Source organism: Hemitrygon akajei, chromosome 16 (assembly GCF_048418815.1).
Source record: "Hemitrygon akajei chromosome 16, sHemAka1.3, whole genome shotgun sequence".
Lineage (NCBI taxonomy): Eukaryota > Metazoa > Chordata > Chondrichthyes > Myliobatiformes > Dasyatidae > Hemitrygon > Hemitrygon akajei.
Window position 1 is genome coordinate 90,620,695 of NC_133139.1, and position 21,433 is coordinate 90,642,127.

General features: G+C 43.4%; 1 protein-coding gene across 1 annotated transcript in view; it reads left to right on the forward strand.

Annotated features, from left to right (window-relative positions):
- The window catches only part of LOC140740291 (ras GTPase-activating protein nGAP-like), a 121,019-nt gene that overhangs the window by 39,772 nt on the left and 59,814 nt on the right, over nt 1-21,433 (forward strand). The window contains exon 3 of the mRNA XM_073069433.1: nt 2,981-3,053. Coding sequence (XP_072925534.1) covers nt 2,981-3,053 — 73 coding nt within the window. The remainder of the gene's footprint in view (nt 1-2,980; nt 3,054-21,433) is intronic.

Here is a 21,433-nt window from a genome sequence, read left to right on the forward strand (position 1 = left end):
TACAGTGCATCACACTTAATCCAGGCAGCATCTGCTAAACCTCTTCTGCACCCTCTTCAAAGCCTCCACATCCTTCCAATAAGGGGGCAAACAGAATTGAATGCAATAGTCCAGATGCCACATAATAAGAGTTTTATACAGCTGCACCATAACTTTCCTGGCTCTTAAACTCAGTGACTCGACTATAAAGGCTGGGGTCATAAAACTTCTTAACCACTTTATCAACCACATCCACTGAGCTCTGGACTTGGACTTCAGGATCGTTCGGCACATCGGCACTGATAAGGGTCCTGCTGTGAACAGTCCATTTGCATCTCCAAATATGCAACACCTCACACGTGGTCAGATTAAACTCTATCTGCCATTTCTCTGCCCATATCAGTAACTGTACCATATCCACTAAACCCTTACACCATCTTCTGCACGACACGCGACACCACCAATTTGTATCTTCTTCAAACTTAATAAATTTTTTTGCTCCTCAACATCCCAAGTCATTTCACACCAAGGCATCGAATGAAAGACAACATTCTGGGGAAATATCACCTCCCTCAACAAGGCACAGTAGTGCCTCCACTTCCTAAGGAGATTGAGGCAAGCGAGGCATCTTTTACCCTCACCCATCTTAACTGCCTTTTACTGGAGCAGCATTGAGAGTGTTCTGACAAGCTGCATCTCCATCTGGTATTGAGACAGCCCAGCGTCAGATGGGAAGTTCCTACAAAGGACTGTGAGAACAGCAGAGGGGATCGTAGGGGTCTCCCTACCATCCATCAGCGACATTTATCAGGAGCGCTGTGCACACAGGGCCCTTAGTATTATTAAGAAACCTGCCTGTCCATCTGACATCCTCTTTGGCTTTCTAACATCAGCAGAAGACAAGTGTCATAAAATCAAGAATGAACTCGCTGCCACATCACATTGAACTGTCACTGGTTAGTCTATTCTGTACCTTACAATGTTTAATTTATGTACTTTAGTTTGATATTTATGTGTGATTCATCTATAGATCTTATCATTACCTCCATAAGTTGTGTGTATGCGACTACGTGCTTTAAACCCTAGTTTGGAGAAACTTGGTCTTGTTTCTATATACATTATATAGTTAGATACATTATATACATGTATATAGTTAAATGGGTTGTATTGAGAACATCCTAAGCAGCTGCATCACTGCCTGGTTCAGAAATTGCACCATCTCGGATCGCAAGACCCTGCAGCGGATAGTGAGGTCAGCTGAGAAGATCACCGGGGTCTCTCTCTTCCCACCATTACAGACATTTACACTACATGCTGCATCCGCAAAGGAAACAGCATTATGAAGGACCCCATGCACCCCTCATGCAAACTCTTCTACCTCCTGCCGTCTGGGAAAAGGCTCCGAAGCATTCGGGCTCTCACGACCAGACTATGTAACAGTTTCTTCCCCCAAGCTATCAGACTCCTCAATACCCGAAGCCTGGACTGACACCTTGCCCTACTGTCCTGTTTATTATTTATTGTAATGCCTGCACTGTTTTGTGCACTTTATGCAGTCCTGTGTAGGTCTGTAGCTAGTGTAGCTTTCTCTGTGGTTTTTTTTTTACGTAGATCAGTCTAGTTTTTGTATTGTGTCATGTAACACCATGGTCCTGAAAAACTTTGTCTCATTTTTACTATGCACTGTACCAGCAGTTATGGTCAAAATGACAATAAAAGTGACTTGACAATAAATTTGACTTGAAATGTAAGTATCTACTTTGAGAGGAGCAGCAGTCAGACATTACATAGTTTAGTGGAGTGAGTTTTCAGTAACTAAACCAGAAATAAATATTCAGCAGGTCAGGTAAGTGAGAAAGTGTTAATGTTTTGGAGTTTGTGATTCTTCATCAGAATAGAGAAAGACAGGTTGGTGTGATACACATCTTCTCTGGCAATTTCTAGTTTTGCTAGTGATTTTGTGCTAGAGAGAGCATTTTCCAGTAGCTGGGTGTCAATATCTCTAAGAATCTAACCTGGTCCCAACATATCAACGCAGCTATAAAGACAAGACAGCAGCTATATTTCGTTAGGAGTTTGAAGAGATTTGGTTTGTCACCTAAAACCACCGAAAACTTCTACAGATGTACCGTGGAGAGCATTCTGACAGGCGGCTCCTCTGTGTGGTATGGGGGAGGGGTCTACTGCACGGGATGAAAGAAGCTACAGAGAGTTGTAAAATTAGGGAGCTCCATCTTGTGTACTAGCCTTCATGATATCCAAGACGTTTTCAGGGAGTGGTGCTTCAGAAAGACAATGTCCTTTACTTAGGACCCCCATCACCCAGGACATGCCCTCTTCACTCTGTTACCATCGGGGAGGGGGTACAGAAGCCTGAAGGCACACACTCAGCGATTCAGAAACAGCTTCTTCCCCTCTGCCATCAGGAAGGAGGTACAGGAGCCTGAAGACACACACTCAGCCATTCAGAAACAGCTTCTTCCCCTCTGCCATCCGATTTCTGAATGGACATTGAACCCATGAACACTACCACACTTTTTAAAAATATATATTATTTCTGTTATTGCACTATTAATTATCTATTTAATGTACATATATGCCTACTGTAATTGATTTACTTTTTCTTATATTATGCATTGTATTGAACTGCTGCTGCTAAGCTAAGAAATTTCACAACACATGCCACTGATAATAAACCTGATTCTGATTCTGACAATAGTTTAAAAACAGTGAAACCATTATTACCTGTAGTTAGTAGATGGCCTAGCCAAATGATCGGTAACTACCTTTGTTGTGATGAAGCGGGTATTGACAGCAGTTTAGCTGTGTTAACAAAGTAACCCCTAGAAGGAATGCTAGCAAAATTAGTAGCAGCTAGATTCATCTTCAATGAAGGTAGCAACAATTCTCTATTGTGATAGTGATATATGTTTGTTACCTACTGTATAGTAATGTTTATTTGGCAACTGTTGAAACCTTTCTGGTCTGTTTATGTTTGCAGAGTGGCTACAGATCGCGGCTCCGTACGGGTAGTTCAATGTCTGAGGTCAGCCTCACCCCGTCACACAACTGGGGTAAGTGTCTTCCCCCCCACCTCATCTCTAATCTCCACCCTCACCTCAAGCCCACCCTCATCCAAGCTCTAACCTCATCCAGAAGGGCAACTCTGACAAATTTACCTTTGCACCGTCAGTCCAAGTATGTTGTCATACTACACACATCACACACTCAATACACACACAGCATACTTACACAGAGCTCACACACACAACCTGCTACATACAAAGCACACGCACTGAACACATGTACATAGAGAACACAGATATGCAGCCATATATACACAACACATATACACACAGCACATACACAACGTGCATATATACAAAAAACAAGCATACACACAGCACATATACACACAGCACAAATATCCACATAGAACACATACACTCCCATATACACAAAATGTCACACAGACAGTTATCATACACTGGCCATACACACACACACTCACACAGCCTTTCACACATACGGTACATGTTCACATTCAGTCTCAAACACGTCAAATATTCATAAAAATACGTGCCGGTATAAACCGAGAAAATGCAGAAGCACATACACACAGATGCAGACCCATGATGTACATAGACATACATATACAACATGACATACACACACGGCCACGTGCACATTGATATACAATTAAGCATACATACACAACACAGACTTCCAGCAACTCCTCCCAACTGATCATCAGGGTAGCCTCCTACCGAAAAGGACAGAAGCAATGAGAAATAAACAACAGGTGGAGAGTGGAATGAAGCTAGTGAATTCCATGTACACATTGGGCATAGACAGAGAAATAAAAAGTAGGAAAAAATATTGGATTAAGAGAAAAGAAATGAAGATGGTAGAAAAAACAAATATGATGCTTTGAAATTCTCCCAGTAAGTTTTAAAGCTTATTTGAATCAATTGTGGAGTGTGATTGTGGCTGGCCAAGTACAGTTTAATTCGTGCTGAAAAGGTGTGCTGAGCAACATGTTGACCTTGAGCATTTCAGACAGCAGGCCGGAGATAACACATTGGTCTGGGTCTGGGTCTGGGTCTGGGTCTGGGTCTGGGTCTGGGTCTGGGTCTGGGTCTGGACTCACATGCAGGCAAGACTGAGAAGGTTGGCTGTATCCGTTACTGAAGGGTGTGAACAATCTTGATGGGGTTTACATCCAAACTGGCTGTTTGACCATTTCACATCCCTTTTTTAAAATTTTAGATTTATATAATTAGCTGAATTTAAATTTCCACTCAGCCATGGTGTGATTTGAACTCTTCTGTCCAGATCTCCAGCTTATGCATTACTAGACAGTCAACATGATTACCGTAGATGTCGGATTATAAGCCGCTACTTTTTTCCCACATTTTGAACAGCTTTGAACACTGCGGCCTTTACTACGGTGCGGCTAATGCATGATTTTTTTTCATGCCGCCAAAAACATTTTGCCTCGTAACAGTAGACCAATAAAATTGATGAGTAGTTCACAGAGGTCCAATGAAATTGTACGATAAATCAAGCGCACTTTCACAATTAAATTATTGTAAATCAGTCATTTGTACTCACCCTCATCAACATGGAAAACACTCGAAGAAAAGCATTGTGCTGCCTTTATGGCAGTTATTTAGTTTATAATATTTTCGCTTAGTAATTCATTTTCTAGTTAAAGTTAGAAGTGTTTTAACTATATTTGTTTTCTGTACTACATCGCGGGATGCTATGACATCACACCCGGTTTCGCCGCGTCTTGTGGGAAATACCGGTTTGCGATAAACGGGAAGGAGGGGGGCGAGCGCATTACGCGAGCGGCATTAGATCTGAGCGAACGCTGCTTTTAAGTTAAAGGCGATCAATAACTTTTCCTGGTAGGCTGCAGTATATATATTTTTTACCAGTCGTTAGGAGATATTGGAATGTTGTTCAGTAAAAAAGTATACGCAACGTATATTTAAAAGTAGTCGCGTTACAGGCACGGTTCAAAAAAAAGCATTTGCAATATGTATTTGTTTATGTTACCATATGGATTTAATTAAAAGTTAAAAAATCCTCACGTGTAATATCTTTCTGTGTAAATATCTCATATTACAACGTGGGACACCTGCGGCCGAAAATCCGGTGCGGCCGAAAATCCGGTGCGGCCTAAAATCCGGTGCGGCTTGTACAAGTACAAAATTGATTTTCTTTCTAAAATTAGAGCCAGCGGCTTTTAATCAGGTGCGCTCTGTAGTGCGAAATCTACGGTATTAATTCTGATTCCCATTCACATTCTGACATGTCAGCCATGGCTTCCTCTTGTGTCAAGACAAGGCCACCCTCAGCATTTAGCAGCAAGATCTATATACCGCCTGGGTAGCCTCCAACCAGATGGCATGAATATTTGTCATAGGGGGGTGTTGGGAGCGGACCCAAATGCAAGACACAGACACTGAACTACCAGGAACAGGACTAGGCGTGAGAAGGAAGCAAAGAAAGTGGGGAAGAAAGGACGCTGGACATGACACTAGCCCTGGATGAGACCAGGACACAGGGCCCAGACTAGGACTTGACTAGGATAGCGGAACCAGGACATGGAACTGAGAGCTAGGAGCCTGGGCTTGGACTCCAAGCCAGAGACTGGACAAGGACCCAGAACTTGGGTCTTGACTCGGGCTCAGACCCCAGAACTAGGTGAGGACATGACGAGGCAACAGGACTGGACGTGAGACTCCTGGGCAGGACAAGGGAACCCCAGCACCGGGCTGGGCAAGGTACACCTGGGCTGGGTGAGGCACATGGACAAGATGAGAACACAAAGCCGTGGCTTGGACAGGACAAGGTTCTTGGACGTGGCTAGGACTGGACAAGACTCCGAAGCCTTGCCTTGGTCGAGGGAGAGACAGGAACGCAGAACCTTGGTCGAGGGAGAGACAGGAACGCAGAGCCTTGGTCGAGGGAGAGACAGGAACGCAGAGCCTTGGTCGAGGGAGAGACAGGAACGCAGAGCCTTGGTCGAGGGAGAACAGGAACGCAGAGCCTTGGTCGAGGGAGAGACAGGAACGCAGAGCCTGGATCGAGGGAGAGACAGGAACGCAGAGCCTTGGTCGAGGGAGAGACAGGAACGCAGAGCCTGGATCGAGGGAGAGACAGGAACGCAGAGCCTGGGTCGAGGGAGAGACAGGAACGCAGAGCCTGGATCGAGGGACAGACAGGAACGCAGAGCCTTGGTCGAGGGAGAGACAGGAACGCAGAGCCTTGGTCGAGGGAGAGACAGGAACGAAGAGCCTTGGTCGAGGGAGAGACAGGAACGCAGAGCCTGGATCGAGGGAGAACAGGAACGCAGAGCCTTGGTCGAGGGAGAGACAGGAACGCAGAGCCTTGGTCGAGGGAGAGACAGGAACGCAGAGCCTGGATCGAGGGAGAACAGGAACGCAGAGCCTTGGTCGAGGGAGCGACAGGAACGCAGAGCCTGGATTGAGGGAGAGACAGGAACGCAGAGCCTTGGTCGAGGGAGAGACAGGAACGCAGAGCCTGGATCGAGGGAGAACAGGAATGCAGAGCCTTAGTCGAGGGGGAGACGGAACACAGAGCCTTGGTCAAGGGAGAGACAGGAACATGGAACACAGAGCCAGGACACCCTCCTTGGAAACAGGACATAGGGCCAGGTCTCATACACAGAACACGGAGCCAGGACCCCTCCTTGGGTACAGGACATAGGGCCTGGACTCATTACACAGAATGCAGAATACAACGAGATGGTTCCCAACACAAGGTAGCAGCAGACAGCCAGACCTACCCAGTGAGGGAATGGACACAGACAGTTCCCAACGCTAGTTAGCAGCAGACAGCCAGACCTACCCAGCGAGGGAATGGACACAGACAGTTCCCAACACTAGTTAGCAGCAGACAGCCAGACCTACCCAGCGAAGGCATAGACACAGACCATTCCCAATGTTAGTTAGCAACAGACAGCCAGACCTACCCAGCGAGGGAATGGACACAGACAGTTCCCAACGCTAGTTAGCAGCAGACAGCCAGACCTACCCAGCGAGGGAATGGACACAGACAGTTCCCAACGCTAGTTAGCAGCAGACAGCCAGACCTACCCAGCGAGGGAATGGACACAGACAGTTCCCAACGCTAGTTAGCAGCAGACAGCCAGACCTACCCAGCGAGGGAATGGACACAGACAGTTCCCAACGCTAGTTAGCAGCAGACAGCCAGACCTACCCAGCGAGGGAATGGACACAGACAGTTCCCAATGCTAGTTAGCAGCAGACAGCCAGACCTACCCAGCGAGGGAATGGACACAGACAGTTCCCAACGCTAGTTAGCAACAGACAGGCAGACCTACTTGGCAAAGGCGTGGACACAGAGACAGTTCAAAACAATGAAAGACAGTTCCTTATCTTGCTTCGGTGGTAGAACTTGACAGCAGTGAAGAGGAGGCGAGGCTCCAGGAGGAGGGTGAAGGGAAGGAAAGGGACACAGACAGGGGGTTTGGACAGGAACAATCCAGCATCCAGAGGCTGTATCCTGAAGCTATTTATGAGGCCAGCCCAAACGAGAATCAGCTACTGCAACAGAAACTGAGGAAACCTAAAAAACCCGGAATAAGGAGTCTGGACCGGAGCATGAACCGGAATGCGGATTTCACGGACTGGACCATGACAATATTGTTTTCTCCTTCTGGTAAAAAGATGATTTTTCCTTCTGCTCCTCTCTTCTTCTGTTTCACACTCTGACCTTTTACCTCTTCTTGCCTGCCTATCACTTCTCCCAAGTCCCCTCCTCTTTCTCCTACGGTCCATTCTCCTCTCCTATCAGATTCCTTCTTCTCCAGCCCTTTGCCTTTCCTACCTATCTGGCTTCACCTATTACCTTCCAGCTAGCCTCCTTTCCCTTCCCCTATCCTTTTATTCTGTTGTCTTCCCTCTTCCTTTCTGGTCCTGAAAAAGAGTCTTGGCCCAAAACATTGATTGCTCATTCATTTCCATAGTTGCTGCCTGACTTGCTGAGTTCCTCCAGTATTTGGTGTATGCTTTGGATTTCCAGCATCTGCAGGCTTCTAGCAAACATAATTACTACATCACCAAACCAAGAAGAGTGAATTTGAACCCCCACCATCCAGGCCATTTTCTCTTCTCACTGGTGTCATCAGGAAGGAGATACAATAGCTTTAGGTCCCACTCTATCAGGTTCAAAAACGGTTATTACCATCAACCATCAGGCTCCTGAACCATGAGACCATGAGACAGAGGAGCAGGATTAGGCCATTCAGCCCCTTGAGTCTGTTCTGCCATTCCATCATGGCTGATCACAGATCCCACTCAACACCATACACCTGCCTTCTCATCGTATCCCTTGATGCCCTGACCGATCAGGAAACTATCAACTTGTGCTTTAAATATACCCACAGACCTGGCCTCCACTGCAGTCTGTGGCAGAGCATTCCACAGATTCACTACTCTCTGGCTAAAAAAATTCCTTGCTGCCTCTGTTCTAAAAGGTCACTCCTCAATTTTGAGGCTGTGCTCTATAGTTCTGTATACCCGCACCATAGGAAACATCCTCTCCACATCCACCTTATCTAGTCCTTTCAACATTTGGCAGGCTTCAATGAGATTCCCCCCCACCCCATTCTTCTAAGTTCCAGTCAGTACAAGCCCAAAGCTGCCAAACTCTTGTCATATATTAACCCCTTAATTCCCAGAATCTCTGCACCAACTCCAATGACAACACATCAGACTGCTTAACCCATGTTGACACAACTGTATTTCTATGTTATATTGACTATCCTGTTGTACATACTATTTATTATAAATTACTATAAATTGCACATTTAGACAGTGATGTAATGTAAAGACTTTTACTCTTTATGTATATGAAGGATGTAAGTAATAAAGTCAATTCAATTCAATTCAATCCTGTCTGAGATACAGGGTCCAAAACTGCAGCCTGATTAGTGTCTTATAAAGCCTTAGCATTATTTCCTTGTTTTTATATTCTGTTCCCCTTAAAATGAACTCCAACATTGTATTTGCCTCAATTGTAAATTGACCTTCTGAGAGTCTTGCACAAGGACTCCTAAGTCCCTCTGCACCTCAGGTGTTAGAATTATCTCCCCATTTAGATAATAGTCTTCACTATTGCTCCTTTTATCAAAATGCAGTATCTTCATACAATCCACAAAGTTTGCCATAAAGCTGTGAATTCCATTATCTAAATCTTGACAAACAATGTGAAAGGTATAGGTCCCAATACTGACCCCTGAGGAACACCACTAGTCACTGGCAGCCAACCAGCAAAGGCCCCCTTTATTCCCACTTGCTGCCTTCTGCCTGTCAGTCATTCCTCTATTCATACCAGTATTGTTCCTGCAGTGCCATAGGATTTTACCTTATTAAGCAGCCTCATGTAGCAACCTATCGAATGCCTTCTGAAAATCCAAGTAAATGACATCCTATGCCTCTCCTTTGCCCATCCTGCTTGTTACTTCCTTGAAGAACTCTAACAGATTAAGAGATTTGACAGTCAAGATTTCCCTTTACAGAAACCATGCTGACTTTGACTTATTTTATCATTAGTCTCCAAGCAGCCCGAAACCTCATCCTTAATAATAGACTCCAACACTTTCCCAACCACTGAGTTTAGGCTAACCGGCCTATAATTTCCCTTCTTTTGCCTTCCTCCCTTCTTAAAGAAGGGAGTGACATTTGTAATCTTCCAGTCCTCTGGGACCATGCCAGAATCAAGTGATTCTTTAAAGATCAGGAGTTATGCATCTGTTATCTCTTTAGCAACATTCCTCAGAACTCTGGGACGTTGTTTATCTTGTCCAGGTGGCTTATCCACCTTAAGAGCTTTGAGTTTGCCTAGTGCTTTTTCCTTTGTAATAGCAATGGCACTCACTCCTGCTCCCTGACACTCACGTACCTCTGGCACACTGCTAGTATCTTCCACAGTGAAGACTGATGCAAAGTACTCATTAAGTTCATCTGCCATTTCTTTGTCCCCTATTACTACCTCACTAGTGTCATTTTTCCACTGGTCCAATTTGAACTCCCACCCCCATTTTACTCTTTATATAACCGAAGAAAAATCTTTTAGTGTCCTCCTTGCTCTCACCTTTGGCTAGTTTGCCCTCATATTTCATCTTTTCCATTCTTATAGCTTTTTCAGTTGCCTTTTGTTGGATTTTAAAAGCTTCTCAATCATCCAACTTCCCACTCACTTTTGCTATCTTAAATGTCCTTTCATTGGCTTTTTTGCAGTCCTTAACTTCCCTTGTCAGCCACAGTTGCCATTTGAGAACTTCTTCCTCTGTGGGACATATATATCCTGAACTATTCCCCAAAACTTCAGCCATCTCTGCTCCGCCATCATCCCCACCAGTATTTTCCTCCAATCCACCTGGGCAACCTCCTTTCTCAGGCCTCTGAAGTTCCCTTTATTCCATTGTGATACTGATACACGTGAGTTATGCTTCTCCCTCTCCAACTGCAGTTTGAATTCAGTCATATTATGTTCATTGCTCCTAAGGGTTCCTTTACTTCAAGCTCCCGAATAAGATCTGGGATATTACACAACGCCCAACCTAAGATAGACATTCCCCAAGTAGGCTCAAGCACCAGCTGCTTTAAAAAGCCATCTCAAAGGCATTCAACAAATTCCCTCTCTTGCTATCTGACACCAACCTGATTTTCCCAATCACCTTGCACGTTGAAAAGTCCCCCATTATAACTTTGTCATTACCCTTATTACAATGCTTTTCCAGCTCCCTTTGTAATTTCAACCACACACCTTGGCTACTATCTGGATGCCTATGTATGATTCCCATAATTCACTTTTTACCTTTGCAATTTTTAACTCCACCCACCATGTGTCACCTCTTTCTAAAGATGTAATTTCATCTCTTACCAACAGAGCCACACCACTGCCCATGACTTCCTGCCAGTCCTTTCAATACAAAGTATATCCTTTGATGTTAAGCTCCCAACTATGGCCTTCTTTCAGCCACGATTCAGTGATGCCCACAACGCTATACCAACCAATCTCTATAATTGCGCCAGGAGTTCACCCACCTTACTCCGAATGCTACGCACATTTAAATACAACATCTTCAATCCTGCATTGTTCGCCCTTTTCAATTTTGCCTTTGTTGTACAATTTAACTCTTTGCCCTGTCTGCATTTGTACCCAGTCATTGGCATGTCCTTCCTTGCATTCATGTTACATAAATCATCTACTTGTAAACCTTCTGGCTTATCCTCAGCTCTATCATACTGGTTCCCATCCCTCTACCATATCAGATTAAACCACTCCCAACAGCTCTAGTAAACCTGCCCGCAAGCATATTGGTCCCCCTTGAATTCAAGAGCAATCCATCCCCTTTGTACAGGTCACACCTGCTGCAAAAGAGGTCCCAGTGATCCAGGAACTGAATCCCTGCCCCCTGCTCCAATTCTTCAGCCATGCATTTATCTGCCACTTTATTCTATTCCTATCCTCACTGTCATGGATAATTTCACTTACCTCAACAGTGAACTGATTCCTCAACCTATGGACTCACTTCCAAGGTCCCTACAGCTTGTGTTTTCAGTATTATTTGTTTGTTTGCTTATTTATGTATGTATGTATGCTTGTAACAAATAAATACAGTGGAATCAGTGAAAAATAATACCCAGATATTGACGACAACTGATGTGCAAGAGAAGACAAACTGTAAATTTGTCACTCTTCATCTGTGTGCAGTTTTTCATTGATTCCGTTGTATTTATTTGTTCTGCTGAGAATGCCTGAAAGGAAATTAATCTCAGGGTTGTACATGGTGACGTTTACATACTTTACTTTGAACTTTGAACTTCTCAGTCACAGCGTATGTGCAGGTCATACTGAATCTTGATTATGTAATACAAAGTTTTGCAATTATATGACTTAACTTTCTGTGGTGAGCTCTGTGGCATTACAAGCCCAGTAAAATGGGAAGAATAAGACCAGAATGGTGCAATTCTGACAACAGCTGCAAGATTTTCAATTTTGAACGCCTCTCCTTGCCTTTAGTTAGTTTTGCCATTAGGGCAATAATTAGAATTGGAATCTGATTCAGGTCTTTTATCTTTGACAGATGTCTTGAAATTTGTTGACTTTGGTTCAACAGTACAATGCAAAATTTAAAAAACCCATTAGTTAAAATAAATTTTTTAAAAAAACAACAAAATAAATCTTGCAAAAGAGGAATAATGAGGTAGTCTTCATGGGTTCACGGAAGAAGCAGTTCCTGAAATGTTGAATGTGTGCCTTTAGGCTCCCGTACCTCCTTCCTGAGGATAGCAATGAGAAGAAAGAGAGCCATTAATGATGGATGCCATCTTCTTCAAGCACCACCATTTGAAGATGTCCTCAATGTCCATTATCTTCATGGTGCATTGCTAACAAAGGCCTGATATAAGGATGAGAAAATCTGCAGATGCTGGAAATCCAAGCAGCACTCACAAGTGCTGGAGGATCTCAGCAGGCCAGGCAGCATGATAAAAGGTCTTGGCCCGAAACGTCGGCTGTTTGTCTTTTCCATAGATGCTGCCTGACCTGCTGAGTTCCTCCAGCATTTTGTGTGTGTTCCCATGACATAAGGATGTTTCAAGAGTAAGGTAAAGGCAATGAATGAGGTATTGAGTTTGCTAGTCTGTTTGAGGTAGATTTCTAAACTCAACTCCAGCAAACTGAGTTCAGTCCTGATCTCTGCTGTTGTCTGTGTGGAGCTGCATCCGGGTCCTCCATTTGTCTCCCAGTTCCCAGGCTGGTAGGTTATTTGGCATTCTCAACTATCGATAGGGTGTGGGTGAGTGGTAGACTCTGGATAGAGCTGGAGAATGAGGGGAGAATAGGTTTTAAGGAACATTAACGGAGAATGGGATGATTCTGTGAGCCAGTGGAATGAAATGGCATCCTATGTTGTCAGGATAAATAGAGATGGGCAGTTGGAACTGAGCGTGGAAACGGGGACTGAGAGAAAGTGACCTGCCTGAAGGTGGTCTGAGCTAATCCGTAACTATAAACATTGCATGGTGCCGACATTCTGAAATCTGTTACAGATGATCAAAGATGCTGTGCACACACACAGTTAAACAGACAGACAGACACACACAAACTCTCATGCAATACAAGGCACACACACACACAAAATCATACACTCACATACTCACACACACAGACTGACAGTCTCTCTCAGACACACACACAGAATCAGACACAGACTCACACACACACATGCGAGCACAGACACCACCATACGAAGGAAGAAAGTCAAGGCTGTAGAGAAACTGCAGTCAATGTCCGTATGGATAAGGCACTTGTTATGGTTTGTAACTTCAAAGCATTAAACAAATTCAAAGGAAGACACGAGGGTATGGGAATGTGAGGTCTGGCTTCGAGTTTACTTTAAGTGAGGCGTGCACATATCACCTGGTAGCGTGATGATGCATGCAATTAATGTATTTTTTCATATAACCCATAATTAATTACTTAAACAAACAAGAATGCTTAATCAGTCAATATATATACAAAACTACTCAATATTACTGAACTATTAAATGCACAATAGCACCAGTACATGGAGAACTGGAAAAGCTGGTGTTGTACCCCTTAGAGCTGAGACGGTGAAGGAGAGGCTTAACTGACAGTATAAAATTATTCCTGGAGATCAGCAGAAATTCCACAGCCGAAGTAACTAAACCTTTTCATTAGCAGAGTTATCAAAAGCTAAAGAGCAGAGATTTAGGGTATTGGGTAAAAGATTTAGAATGGATATAAAGAGGAACGTTTTCATCAAGGTGTGGTTGGAATCTGGAACAGGCTGTCAGAGTGGGTGGTGAATGAAGATAATCTCATCTAGACACGTCTGGTGTGGAGGCACCAAAGAAGATCAGACAAAGCTGCAGAGGGTTGTAAACTTAGCCATCTCCATCATGAGCGCTAGCCTCCACACCACTGAAGACATCGTCAAAAGGTGATGACTCGGTAAGACATCATCCATCATCAAAGACCACCAGCACCCAGGACATGCCCTCTTCCCATCACTACCATCAGGGAGGAGGTACAGAGCCTAAAGGGGCATACTCGAGAATTCAGACTTGAAATATTACCTTTGATTTTATTTCCACTGATGTTGCCGGACCTGCTGAGTGTTTCCAGTACAATATTTTCTGTTTACATTTCAGATTTTAACTCAGCTGAATTGTCTATGTAAATATAAGTACTTTATTTTTCTTCTGCTGTTGGATATAAATAGTCTATATTTCAGCCAACATCTATTCTGTACATATGAAACTTTCATTTCTGTTCTTCATTCTATAATTACATGATGTAAATTTGCAAATTTAAAACCTCTCAAAACAATAAATAAGAAATGTTAAAGAAAAAATTCAAATCTGTTCTTAAACTTTAATTAAATCAAGGAAATAAATTGCATTATATTTTGGCTGCAGTTTTAGTAAGGCAACTTTTGCCTGTGTAGTACAGGTTGATGCTTAATCAACAGTCGAGCTTCTTCCCCTCTGCCATTAGATTTCTGAATGGCCAATGAACTATCATCCCCACCTCACTACTTTGCTCTCTTTTTGCATTACTTATTTAATTTTCAGTGTATTTCTTATTGTAGCTTATAGTATTTTTGCCGCAAAACAACAAATTTCATGACATTTGTCAGTGATAATCATCCTGATTCTGGTTCTGACCAAATTGCTAAGGCTTAGAATTGTATGGACCAAGTGCTGGTGTATGGCGTTAGTGTAGGTAAGTACCTGATTTATGGTTTGGATGTGGTGGATAAAGGGCCTTCCCTGTCCTGTGTGTTTCTATCACTCTGCTGTATGAGGAGGAACTGGTTCCTTTGACTGGAGATCTGTATTCAGAGAAAGCAAATATAAGGTAATTATTGAAACAACCCAAGGACACAGAGGAATCATGTCAAGTCAAAGTCACAGACAAAGTAAATTTATTATCAAGCTATGTACAATGTATGTCATCATGTACTACCATTTTCTTGCAGGCATTTACAGGAAAATAAAAATTACAGACTAACTATTAATTATTGTGCAAAAGAAGAGAACTTTTGCAAACAAATAAAGCACCAAGAATGCAAGTTGTAGCATCCTAGAAAGTGAGTCTGTAGGCTGAGGAATCAATCAGAGTTGAGGTGAGTGAAGTTATCCATGCTGGTTCAGAAGCCTGATAGTTGTCTAGAAGCAAGGGTGTCTGGAATTTAAAAACAGGAATGTAACGTTAAGGCTTTATAAAGCACTGGTGAGGCCTTACTTGGAGTATTGTGAGCAGGTTTGGGCCCCTTATCTTAGAAAGGATGTGCTGAAATTGGAGAGGGTTCAAAGGGGGTTCACGAAAATGATTCCAGGATTGAATGGATTGTCATATGAAGAGCATTTGATGGCTCTGGGCCTGTATTGACTGGGATTTAGAAGAATGACGGGTGACCACATTGAAACCTATGAACTGGAGAAAGGCCTTAATGGAGTGGATGTGGAGAGGCTGTTTCCGAGGATGGAAGAGTCTAAGACCAAAAGACACAGCCTCAGAGTAGAGGGGCGTCCTTTTAGAACAGAGATGAGGAGGAATTTTTTTAGCCAGAGAGTGGTGAATCTGTGAAATTCTTGGCCACAGGCAGCTGTGGAGGCTTTTTTATGTATATTTAGGGCAGAGGTTGATAGATTCTTGTTTAGTCAGGGCATGAAAGGATGCAGGGAGAAGGCCAGAGATTGCAGCTTAGAGGAAAATTGGATCAGCCATGATGAAATGACAAATAGACTTGATGGGCCAAATGGCCTAATTCTGCTCCTTTATCTTATGGTCTTATGTTTGCAGGGTAATAACTGTTCCTGAAGCTGGTGGTTTCTTCACAAACCAGTTTTTGTGGTCTGAAAGGCTGGCTGGAAGCAGATTCAAATGGAAGTTTCAAAAGGGAGTTGTATCAATATTCGAAAGACAAGAAAACTTTTACTAGTTGAGGGGGTGGAATTGTTTGTCCAAAGAGTTGACATAAATTGTGATGGGCCAATAGCTTCCTTCTGTGCCTTAATAAGTTATGTAGAATCTAATTTGTTCAATGGAGCTGAAAACTTAGGCAACAAGGCAACCTATTCGCACAGAGCAAGATCCCAAATAAGCAATGTGTCAATAGTCAGCTTGGTCAACTGAAAGGTACATATTGAGCCAGAAAATGCTAATGACTTCCTGTTAACGACTGCTGCCTGGCATTTTCTGTGTGTTGCTTGAATTTCCAGCATCTGCAGATTTTCTCTTGTTTGTTAATGATAACGACTTCCCTGTTTTTATTCCCCTAGAATTGAAGTTAGGGGAATTTTTGCATTTGCCAGAGAGGATAAAATGGTGCTATAGTTTACATGGATTCAGAAAAGTCACAGTGCATCATTTACATTATGTTACAGATGAGAAGGGAAGAGGGAGAGGGAGGGGGAGGAGAGAGAGAGAGAGAGAGAGGGAGAGAGAGGGGAGAGAGAGGGAGGATGAGAGAGGGAGGAGGAGAGAGAGCAGGAGGGGAGAGAGAGAGAGAGAGGGAGGGTTGTGGTGGTGGGAGGAAGGGAAGGAGAGAGAGAACTTGCAGTTTGTAATTTGTCCAGCAGATGGTTGCTTTGAGACGTAGAATCAATAGGTTTCCATCGCCTTGTTTTCATTGTGAAAAAAAATCTTAATTGGGGAAAAGAAGGGTGACGTGCTCAAAGTTGTCAGGGTTATGATGGTATGAGATGTTTCTACTAAGATGCAAGACCAGATCTAAGAGAGCCATGAATACAAGCCACACTAAATAGATCCAGCAGGGATTTCTGGAGAAACATCTTAGCATGTGAGTGGGAGTTGTTCTTTTAATTAATTTTGAATCTCCTCTGCATCTACTACATATTGATAATTATAAAGTGTCTGTGGGTCCATGTTCAAGGGGCACTCAGGAACCACTGATATCGAGTCACATGCAGGCCCCATGGTAGAGCCAGTGGTACACCACCAGTGATCCGAGTGCAATCCTGACCTCCTGTGCTGTCTGTGTGGAGTTTGCATGTACTCTGTATTGCCATGAGGGGTTCCACTGGGAACTTTGGTTTCCTCCCACTTGAAAACAATGGTTTCATTGACCTGTAAGCTGTCACTGGTAACTAGGTGAGTGGTAGAATTTGGGATTGTGCTGGAAGGAAATGAAAGGAGAATAAAGTGAGATGAGTATTTATTTATTTTTTTATTGAGATATGGCAGAGAATAGCTTGAAGCCATGCCAACAGGCAAACCCAAATTTAACCGTGGCCCAATCAAGAAACAAATTACAATGACCAACTAACCTACCAACCTGTACGTTATTGGACTGTGGGAGGAAACTGGAGCAAATATAGTGTATTTGAATACGAGGGGTGATTGATAAGTTTGTGGCCTAAGGTAGAAGGAGTCAATTTCAGAAAACCTAGCACATTTATTTTTCCTACATTTACACACTTAGTCCAACGGTCGTGGACCAAACGGATCCCTTCTTTGTAAAAGTCGGTGTCTTGGACCTCCAGAAGTGGTCCACAGCAGGGGTGATTGATAAGTTTGTGGCCTAGAGTAGAAGGAGATGAGTTATTAACTTCAAACTTCCTGCATTTTCACTCATAGAGTTGAACGACACGAGCAGGTAACAAGAGCTGTATAACTCATCTCCTTCTACCAAAAACTTATCAATCACCACTGCTGCGAACCACCTGGAGGTCCAAGACGCTCTCGTTACATGCACGTGCAGTTAAACTCTTTGAGTGATTATGCAGAAAGTTTGAAGTTAATAACTCATCTCCTTCTATCGGATCCGTATGCTTCACGACCACTGGACTAAGTGTGTAAATGTAGGAGGGGACTATGTTGAAAAATAAATATGCTAGGTTTTCTAAAATGGACTCCTTCTACCTTAGGCCACAAACTTATCAATCACCCCGGTATGTAGTGGAACCACACATTTTACTGCATGTTTTGATGTACTTGTGGCAAATAAAGCTAATCTTTTTCATCTTTTCATTCTTGGTTGTGCTACTTCAACCACCAGGGTTGGCAGTGAGTCCCTGATGATTGGAGGGATCTGGATAGGGTGCTGCTGGGAGCTAGGAATAGGATTTTGGTCTTTGACTGGCTTCAGGCAGATGTGATCATGAGTCTGATGTTCCAATTTCTAAATGGTTTGATAGGAGAGATTAGAGAAAGCAGAGGTGGTGAACAGGAAATGATTCAATGTTCTTTGGAATGCAAAGACTGCAATAGACAGGAAACAGTTACCTCTGTTCACCAACACACACAAAATGCTGGGGGATCTCAGCAGGCAAGGTAGCATCTATGGAAAAAAGTACAGTCGGCATATTGGGTCGAGACCTTTTGGCAGGACTGGAGTAAAAAAGATGAGGAGTAGATTTAAAAACTGGGGGAGTGGAGAGAAAAGCACAAGGTGATTGGTGAAACCAGGAGGGGGAGGGATGACGTAAAGATCTGGGAAGTTGATTGGTGAAAGAGATACAGGGCTGGAGAAGAGGGCATATAATAGAAAACTGAAGGCCATAGAAGAAAGAAAAGGGGGAGGAGGACCAGAAAGAGGCAATGGGCAGGCAAGGAGATGAGGTGAGACAGCGAAAAGGGGATGGGGGAATGGTGAAGGAGAGGTGGTGGGGGCATTACTGGAAGTTCAAGAAATTGATATTCATGCCATCGGGTTGGAGGCTACCCAGATGGAATACAAGGTGTTGTTCTTCCAACCCGAGTGTGCCTCATTGCGACAGTAGAGGAGGCCATGAATTGACATTAAACATTGTGCAAGTTAACATGTAATTGTGTAGCTGACAAACTGGAATGGACTTGGGATCAGGGTCGTTGATGACAATTCCTTCCACCTCTTCATCAATTATCTTTCTTATACGGCTGGCTTGGGTTCATTCATAGTATCAAAAAATAAAAATTGGCATTCTTTTTTCAATAGCACAATGTCCAGATTTTGGCATTGTCTGTATTGATGCAATATGTATCTCTGGTTGGTTGATGTGCTATGCTGATGCCTATCAGAACGCGCCTAGGCTTGAGATTGTATTGCCACTGAAGCAGGTTGGCTATTCTACCTGGAGCCTTTGCACCTGGGTAAGTGAAATCTGAAATCAACTAGGGCTAAATTATATGTAGGGATTTACAGGAGTGAAAAGAATAAGTGGTTCTACAGGGTGGTTGATGTTCGAAACTCTCATCAGTAAGCCATGTGTTATATGACACCAACTGTTAACTTAATATCTGAGATTGATAAATGTTTATTTTCCACAGGTATTGAGGGATATGGGGCAAAGATTGGTGTGTGCAGGGAGGTTACATATTCACCACCATTTAATGGAAGGTGGGTCAGGCTAAGGGCCATAAGACCATAATTCATAGGAGCAGAAGTAGGTTATTCGGCCTGTTGAGTCTGTTCCAACATTCGATCACAACTGATTTATTATCTCTCAACCCCATTCTCTTGCATTCTCCCCATAAACTGTGATGCCCTTATTAATTAAGAGCCTACTCAACCTTCACTTTAAATATACCCAATGACTTGGCCTCCACAGCCATCTGTGACAATGAATTCCATAGATTCACTACACACTAATTAAAGAAATTCCTCTTCATCTATGTTCTAAAAGGACATTGGTGTATTCTGAGGCCGTGCCCTCTGGTCCTAGACTGTCTCACTATTGGAAACATCCTCTCTATGTCTACCCTGTCTAGGCTTTTCAAAGAGCTGAGAGAGATGAATGACTTCCCTTGTCCCTCAACAACTTTTCCAGAGACCTTATAGATGGTCTCTTAAACATAGAAACATCGAAAATAGGTGCAGGAGTAGGCCATTCGGCCCTTCGAGCCTGCACCGCCATTCAGTATGATCATGGCTGATCATCCAACTCAGAACCCTGTACCTGCTTTCTCTCCATACCTTCTGATCCCTTTAGCCACAAGGGTCATACCTAACTTCCTCTTAAATATAGCCAATGAACTGGCCTCAACTGTTTCCTGTGGCAGAGAATTCCACAGATTCACCACTCTCTGTGTGAAGAAGTTTTTCCTCATCTCGGTCCTAAAAGGCTTCCCCTTTATCCTTAAACTGTGACCCCTCGTTCTGGACTTCCCCAACATCGGAAACAATCTTCCTGCATCTAGCCTGTCCAATCTCTTTGGAATTTTATACGTTTCATAAGATCCCCCCTCAATCTTCTAAATTTCAGTGAGTATAAGCCTAGTCGATCCAGTCTTTCTTCATATGAAAGTCCTGCCATCCCAGGAATCAATCTGGTGAACCTTCTCTGTATTCCCTCTATGGCAAGAATGTCTTTCCTCAGATTAGGGGACCAAAACTGCACACAATATTCTAGGTGCGGTCTCACCAAGGCTTTGTACAACTGCAGTAGAACCTCCCTGCTCCTGTACTCAAATCCTTTTGCTATGAATGCCAACATACCATTTGCCTTTTTCACCGCCTGCTGTACCTGCATGCCCACCTTCAATGACTGGTGTACAATGACACCCAGGTCTTGTTGCATCTCCCCTTTTCCTAATCGGCCACCATTCAGATAATAATGTTTTCCTGTTCTTGCAACCAAAGTGGATAACCTCACATTTATCCACATTAAATTGCATCTGCCATGAATTTGCCCACTCACCTAACCTATCCAAGTCACCCTGCATCCTCTTAGCATCCTCCTCACAGCTAACACTGCCGTCCAGCTTCGTGTCATCCGCAAACTTGGAAATGCTGCATTTAATTCCCTCATCTAAATCATTAATATATATTGTAAACAACTGGGGTCCCAGCACTGAGCCCTGCAGTACCCCACTAGTCATTGCCTGCCATTCTGAAAAGGTCCCGTTTACTCCCACTCTTTGCTTCCTGTCTGCCAACCAATTCTCTATCCACATCAATACCATACCCCCAATATCATGTGCTTTAAGTTTGCACACTAATCTCCTGTGTGGGACCTTGTCAAAAGCCTTTTGAAAATCTAAATATACCACATCCACTGGCTCTCCCCTATCCACTCTACTAGTTACATCTTCAAAAAATTCTATAAGATTCGTCAGACATGATTTTCCTTTCACAAATCCATGCTGACTTTGTCCGATGATTTCACCTCTTTCCAAATGTGCTGTTATCACATCTTTGATAACCGACTCTAGCATTTTCCCCACCACCGATGTCAAGGTAACCGGTCTATAATTCCTCGGTTTCTCTCTCCCTCCTTTTTTAAAAAGTGGGGTTACATTAGCCACCCTCCAATCCTGAGGAACTAATCTAGGATCTAAGGAGTTCTGAAAAATTATCACTAATGCATCCACTATTTCTTGGGCTACTTCCTTAAGCACTCTGGGATGCAGACCA